The sequence below is a fragment of the Etheostoma cragini genome, chromosome 19 (genome assembly GCF_013103735.1).
Source record: "Etheostoma cragini isolate CJK2018 chromosome 19, CSU_Ecrag_1.0, whole genome shotgun sequence".
Classification (NCBI taxonomy): Eukaryota; Metazoa; Chordata; class Actinopteri; order Perciformes; family Percidae; genus Etheostoma; species Etheostoma cragini.
Genome location: NC_048425.1, coordinates 1621200 through 1628554, shown reverse-complemented (window position 1 = coordinate 1628554; position 7355 = coordinate 1621200). Strand labels below are relative to the sequence as shown.

Here is a 7355-nt window from a genome sequence, read left to right as displayed (position 1 = left end):
TTTGCTTGGTAAGCACACCGGACTGAATATAAGGGGTCCATGTGGGTGCCTTAGTGTGTTGGGAGGCGACTGAAGTTCAAGCTTGGGGTGAGGTGGTCTACTACTATGCATCGTACCATTTAGATGTATTTCTTATTTTGGAAAATATAAGACATTATATAGTACACAAAATATTTTTTGTTTACGTAAAAAAAACAAGGAATTCTACTCTGGTTAATCTTTTTCCTTAAAGTAAAACACTAACTTAAAATAAAAAGAATTAAAGCAAAAAGGCCAGTAAGAAATATAAAAAAGTATGTTAATACAGTAGAAATTGTATTAATTGTAATTGTAAACTTAAAAGAATTACGAAATTTACAAGAAATTGCCATAACATTTGAAGAGAAGTAATGCATAGTGCAATATCATTATAATTGAGATGTGAGATTTTAATATAAATATAGTGCAAGGAAGTTCAGTGCTAGAATAAATAGTATAATAAATGTATTTATTCAATGCACTCTGGGCATCTTTTTTTTTTTTTTTTTACACATCTCTATAACGAAAAAGTGGAAGAAAATATGTCAACAAAGTTCTCAATTTGAGGTTGTTTCTTCCACCGACTAACCCATGATGTTTTCAATAGGATTGTGGAGTGCAACATTCTTTTAACAAGGAGTACGGGTAAGGTACGTACAACTTTTATTTTAAATACTTGTGTGTTTAATCCATGATTTAGGCGTTTTGCATTTAATTAAGACAAAACTCCACGATGACTAGTGTTAATTGTAACAATCCCAAGTAACAAGCCAAGTAAAGTCAACTTTTTAATTAAACTTATATCACAAATTTGTCTCAATGGGCTTAAAAATCTGTTCATCATACAACACTATGTCCTCAGACCTTCAATTTGAAGCCCTTTAACGGATGTGGGTACTCTTATTTGTAATTACTCCACAGAAGTAAACCGCCACCATGAGTACTGACGCGGAGATGGCCACTTATGGCAAAGCTGCCGTTTACCTTCGTAAACCAGAAAAGGAGAGAATTGAGGCTCAAACTGCCCCATTTGATGCCAAGAGTGCCTGCTACGTGGCCGATGTCAAGGAGCTGTACTTGAAGGCAAAAATCATCAAGAAAGATGGTGGCAAAGTCACCGTTGAAGTCCTGGACACTAAGGAGGTTAGTATCATGAAGTCACGGTCAACGGGGAAATCATTATGATTAGTTCTCATTGTGTCTAATGTTCTGTTGCAGGAGAGGACAGTTAAAGAAGATGACGTCTATCCAATGAACCCTCCCAAGTATGACAAGATTGAGGACATGGCCATGATGACCCATCTCAATGAAGCCTCTGTGCTGTATAACCTCAAAGAGCGTTTTGCAGCATGGATGATCTATGTAAGACAATCTGCCAAATGAAAAAAGTACTATTGTGAATTGCTAAACTTGTTGGAAACATATACTTAAGTGTGAAATCTCTATGATCCCTTTCAGACCTACTCTGGGTTGTTCTGTGCCACTGTGAACCCCTACAAGTGGCTCCCAGTGTACGATTCTGAATGTGTAGCCGCCTATAGAGGCAAGAAGCGTATGGAGGCTCCACCCCACATCTTCTCTGTCTCTGACAACGCTTTTCAGTTCATGCTTACTGGTAAGTCATTACCAAAACAATGTAGAATTTATCAGTATAAAAGAGTTTTTGTTGCAGTGAAACAGTAAATGATTCTGTTTTTTATTTACAGATAGGGAGAACCAGTCTGTCTTGATCACGTAAGTTTAGTACATTTACATTTGTTGACTTGAGTCATATATCTTGATCAAATTCTAAAAGTCTATATCTATACCTAGTGGAGAATCTGGTGCTGGAAAGACTGTGAACACCAAGCGTGTCATCCAGTACTTTGCAACAATCTCAGTTGGTGGACCAAAGAGGGACGAATCAAAGGTATGTCACTGTATGATTACAATTCAGGGTTCTTCCTCCATAGAATATTTTTCCAGGGGGAAAATAAAATAAAACTTTTTCTAACTGTAATTCAAAACCTGGATTATAGGGGTCACTGGAGGATCAGATTATTGCAGCCAATCCCCTGCTGGAGGCCTATGGTAACGCCAAAACTATCAGGAATGACAACTCTTCTCGTTTTGTAAGTATGGAACAATTTCTACACATGAAAGAGGTCTCTTTAAGGATTGCCAATGTGGAGAGAAATTAAAACTCCTTTGTTCCAAACAGGGTAAATTCATCAGAATCCATTTCGGCACAACTGGCAAACTGGCTAGTGCTGATATTGAGACGTGTAAGTAATAAAAATCATATTAACAACTGGAACTGAAAATAGGTCTGACTGTAATTCATGAACAATATTTGTAGATCTGCTGGAGAAGTCAAGAGTGACATACCAGCTTTCTGATGAAAGAGGCTACCACATCTTCTTCCAGATGATGACCGGCCACATCCCTGCTATTCTTGGTAAGAAGATTGAGAGGATGCACATTGTTTAACCTCTTTTCATATGAAAAACATGTTCTGACGTGGTCACCCTTTTTTGATCTCCAGAAATGGCCCTCATCACAACCAACCCCTACGACTTCCCGATGTGTAGCATGGGTCAGATCACTGTGGGCAGCATAGATGACAAAGTTGAGCTGGAAGCCACTGATGTAAGTGATTTTTACTTTCAATCAACAATCAAAACTGCTCTTTTAAGTCCATTTTTCTGAAGTGATTATGTTTATGTGGACCTGTTTTGAACTCAGAATGCCATTGATATCCTGGGCTTCACTGGTGAAGAGAAGGTGAGCATCTACAGGATGACTGGTGCTGTGCTCCACCATGGTAACATGAAGTTCAAGCAGAAGCAGCGTGAGGAGCAGGCTGAGCCTGATGGCACAGAGGGTGAGTATTTAATGCCAGTGAATAGCTTGGGGATAAGAGTAATTCAGGTCTTAATCACACTGGTTTCATATCATGATGGAAATCTCTGCACTATTTTCAGAGGCTGACAAGGTTGCTTACTTGCTGGGTCTGAACTCTGCTGACATGCTCAAGGCTCTGTGCTATCCCAGAGTGAAGGTTGGAAATGAGTTTGTCACCAAGGGACAGACTGTACCTCAGGTAATTGAGATAAACTGGTATCACTTCTGTTTAACTTGTATGTAGTACATGTGTATTCATATTTTGACTTCTTCAATTTTGGATTGTTTTGTGTCATTTATTGACAAATGACATCCTTGTTTTTATTCAGGTGATGAACGCAGTGCCTGCCTTGGCCAAGTCTATCTATGAGAGGATGTTCTTGTGGATGGTCGTCCGTATCAACCAGAGTTTGGACACTAAACAAGCGAGACAGTTCTACATTGGTGTCCTGGATATTGCTGGCTTTGAAATCTTTGACGTAAGCTTTATTCCAAACAATTCAGAGGCCTATCCTTTTCATCAAAAAATCCTTATTGCCCTGCGTGAGATTATACTAATTATTTGTCCCATCACAGTTCAACACCTTGGAACAGCTGTGCATCAACTTCACCAATGAGAAACTGCAACAGTTCTTCAACCACACTATGTTTGTCCTGGAGCAAGAGGAGTACAAGAAGGAGGGTATTGTCTGGGATTTCATTGACTTTGGCATGGACTTGGCTGCTTGCATTGAGCTCATTGAAAAGGTAATCACTTAGTTTGGTAAAAATATCTAATTGTTCATAATTTGACTTCATTTATCACTTAATGACATACATCTTTACACCTTTTACAAGCCCATGGGAATCTTCTCCATCCTTGAAGAGGAGTGCATGTTCCCCAAGGCCACAGACACATCCTTCAAGAACAAGCTGTATGACCAGCATCTTGGCAAAAACAAAGCTTTTGAGAAGCCTAAGCCTGCAAAGGGCAAGATTGAGGCCCACTTCTCCCTGGTGCACTACGCCGGTACCGTGGACTACAATATCGCTGGCTGGCTGGACAAGAACAAGGATCCACTGAATGAGTCTGTCATTCAGCTGTACCAGAAGTCCCCAGTGAAACTGCTGCCTGTTCTGTATCCTCCCGTCGTTGAGGGTATGATAGTAACTACAGTTAACCAAAATACATTTTAAGATTATCCTGTATATTTGTAACTAACTGTAGCACATGGTTATGTAAATTATATCACATTCTAACATGTCTATTTAAAAAAAAATTACAGAAACTGGTGGTGCAAAGAAGGGTGGCAAGAAGAAGGGTGGTTCCATGCAGACTGTGTCTTCACAGTTTAGGGTAAGGTTTAACATTGCAAAGTTATCAAATACAGTATCCCAATGTATGCTCAAACTCAGTTTGTATATACATGATATAACTCACCATGTTGGATCTACAGGAGAACTTGGGCAAGCTGATGACTAACTTGAGGAGCACCCATCCTCACTTTGTGCGCTGCCTGATTCCCAATGAGTCAAAGACTCCAGGTACAGAGAGAACTTAATCTCAATCTTCTTTGAAGAGTAATTTTTTGTTGGTATGCTTTACTTAGTTTTAGACCCTTACTATTTATTCAAGTGAATAATTAAACATGTATTTTTTACAGGTCTAATGGAGAACTTCCTGGTCATCCACCAGCTCAGGTGTAACGGTGTGCTGGAGGGTATCAGAATCTGCAGGAAAGGTTTTCCCAGCAGAATTCTCTATGCTGACTTCAAGCAGAGGTATCAATGGATAATATATGAATTTTGATACATTTTTAAATGAAATGGTTACACTGACCATTAACTCTCATAAAAAGGTACAAGGTGCTGAATGCCAGTGTCATTCCCGAGGGCCACTTCATTGACAACAAGAAGGCTTCAGAGAAGCTGCTTGGGTCAATTGACATTAATCATGATGAGTACAAATTCGGACACACCAAGGTAAGCCCCTTGAATGCATTTAAAGTCTTTAGTGGTACGTTCAAATGATGGTCAGTGCATTTAGTCTGTTAATGTATCTTAAAAGTCTTACACAATTTTATGTATTGTAATGGGAAATTAAGCCACTGAACTAGTAAAGGAAAGAAATAGAGAACTTGCACCACCATGTGGCCATTAATAAAGCTGTTCACATTTTATCTGGTGCAACAAGTAATGGTAAAAAACTAGTAACAGTGCCAATACAGGATTAAAGTTTCCTATTAAATGCCACCATCCATTTAGGATACCTTAATTGTGTTTCACTGTCTACAATCTTTTGTTTGTGACATAAACTGATCCTGATTAAAAAAAGGTTTTCTAAATAATATAAGACATTCACATGATTGTGTGGGGTACATGCTCTCTGAGTCATTTCTGGTTTAATGTTTAGAATAGTGTATAGTGTAGAAATGTAGTTAATTTCCATTTTCTCATTGATCAGGTGTTCTTCAAGGCCGGTCTGCTGGGTGTCCTAGAGGAGATGAGAGATGAAAAACTGGCATCTCTGGTCACCATGACTCAGGCTTTGTGCCGTGGTTTCCTCATGAGAAGAGAGTTTGTGAAGATGACAGAGAGGAGGCACGTCAAAAAAAATTTTGAGGGTAGTGCCGCAGAATGAATAGTGAGGAATAACTTTGCCCCTAACAGCAACTTCTTTTTAACAGGGATGCTGTATTTACCATCCAGTACAATGTCCGCTCATTCATGAATGTCAAACACTGGCCATGGATGAAGGTGTACTACAAGATCAAGCCTCTGCTGAAGAGTGCTGAAACTGAGAAGGAGCTGGCATCTATGAAGGAGAACTTTGATAAGATGAAAACTGACTTGGCTGCGGCCCTGTCCAAGAAGAAGGAACTGGAGGAGAAGATGGTGTCCCTTCTGCAGGAGAAGAATGATCTGCAGCTGCAAGTAGCATCTGTAGGTACACACCAATGGACAGTTCGGCTTTTCATGTTTTTATGTTAATGTGCTAACATTTCTTCTTGGAAAATTAACTAGGAATCAGAAAATCTGAATGATGCTGAAGAGAGATGTGAGGGACTCATCAAGAGTAAGATTCAGCTGGAGGCCAAACTCAAAGAGACAACCGAGAGACTGGAGGATGAAGAGGAAATCAATGCTGAGCTCACTGCCAAGAAGAGAAAGCTGGAGGATGAATGCTCTGAGCTCAAGAAGGATATTGATGACCTGGAACTTACCTTGGCCAAAGTGGAAAAAGAGAAACATGCCACAGAGAACAAGGTTCGTAAAAAAAGATCTGTCCAGCTAATCAAGTATGATTATAATGATGACCGTTTGAAGACAAGATTCGTCTTGCACTCTTAGGTTAAGAACCTGACTGAGGAGATGGCCTCTCAAGATGAGAGCATTGCTAAGCTGACCAAGGAAAAGAAAGCCCTTCAGGAGGCTCATCAGCAGACTCTTGATGACCTGCAGGCAGAGGAAGACAAAGTCAACACTCTGACCAAGGCCAAGACCAAGCTTGAGCAGCAAGTGGATGATGTAAGTAAACAAAGTCTCTTGGATTGGCAAAGCAAGAGGATTCCTCTTGAGATTGTTAAAACCTCTTAATCTTATTTCTTAGCTTGAGGGTTCTCTGGAGCAAGAGAAGAAGCTCCGTATGGACCTTGAGAGAGCCAAGAGAAAGCTTGAGGGTGATCTGAAACTGGCACAGGAATCCATCATGGATCTTGAGAATGACAAGCAGCAGTCTGATGAGAAGATCAAAAAGTAACGTAATTTTTGAATTTGTACAACTATTCTTTTAAAAATGGTGGTCAACTGCATGAACTCTATGTACTTTATTTATAATTCACACAGGAAGGACTTCGAAATCAGTCAGTTACTTAGCAAGATTGAAGATGAGCAGTCACTGGGTGCTCAGCTTCAGAAGAAGATCAAGGAGCTCCAGGTGACATAATAATAATGTATACTGTTTATTGATCCCCAAGGCAAGAAATTGCAATTTACACTCTGTTAGTAATCACTACACACAGGCCTGAAATACACACACACATAATCAGGACCTATTCATGTCAGAGTGAGTGGGCTGTCAGCTGGACCAGCGCCCTGAGCGGTTCGACGGGGTACGGTGCCTTGCCCGAGGGAACCTGGCAGTGCCCAGGAGGTAAAGTGGCATCTCTCCAGCTACCACTCCACACTCTGTACTTTGGCCCGTACGGGGACTTGACTTGACGACCCTCCAGTTCTCAACCCAACTCCCTATGGACTGAGCTACTGCCACCCCATATCATATTACACAAAACATTTCTGCATGTGTTCCCAATGTTGTGTATTAAAAGTGAAAAATTACTGAAAGTCATCACATCTATATTCAACAGGCTCGTATTGAGGAACTGGAGGAGGAGATCGAGGCTGAGCGTGCTGCTCGTGCCAAGGTTGAGAAGCAGAGAGCTGACCTCTCCAGGGAACTTGAAGAGATCAGTGAG

The 7355-nt window shown here is 40.3% G+C and overlaps 1 protein-coding gene across 1 annotated transcript in view; it reads left to right on the top strand.

The window, feature by feature from the left end:
* The first annotated feature begins 939 nt into the window (after positions 1-939).
* The window catches only part of LOC117935201 (myosin heavy chain, fast skeletal muscle-like), a 9862-nt gene continuing 3446 nt past the window's right edge, over positions 940-7355 (top strand). Inside the window, exons 1-25 of the mRNA XM_034857339.1 lie at positions 940-1161; positions 1237-1380; positions 1477-1633; positions 1725-1752; positions 1831-1927; positions 2037-2129; positions 2219-2282; positions 2357-2455; positions 2543-2646; positions 2743-2881; positions 2982-3100; positions 3231-3380; positions 3478-3648; positions 3739-4039; positions 4167-4237; positions 4338-4425; positions 4545-4662; positions 4740-4863; positions 5345-5481; positions 5568-5823; positions 5905-6147; positions 6232-6408; positions 6491-6636; positions 6727-6817; positions 7248-7350. Of these exons, the coding sequence (XP_034713230.1) occupies positions 955-1161; positions 1237-1380; positions 1477-1633; positions 1725-1752; positions 1831-1927; positions 2037-2129; positions 2219-2282; positions 2357-2455; positions 2543-2646; positions 2743-2881; positions 2982-3100; positions 3231-3380; positions 3478-3648; positions 3739-4039; positions 4167-4237; positions 4338-4425; positions 4545-4662; positions 4740-4863; positions 5345-5481; positions 5568-5823; positions 5905-6147; positions 6232-6408; positions 6491-6636; positions 6727-6817; positions 7248-7350 (3427 nt within the window). The 5' untranslated portion in view covers positions 940-954. The remainder of the gene's footprint in view (positions 1162-1236; positions 1381-1476; positions 1634-1724; positions 1753-1830; positions 1928-2036; positions 2130-2218; positions 2283-2356; positions 2456-2542; positions 2647-2742; positions 2882-2981; positions 3101-3230; positions 3381-3477; positions 3649-3738; positions 4040-4166; positions 4238-4337; positions 4426-4544; positions 4663-4739; positions 4864-5344; positions 5482-5567; positions 5824-5904; positions 6148-6231; positions 6409-6490; positions 6637-6726; positions 6818-7247; positions 7351-7355) is intronic.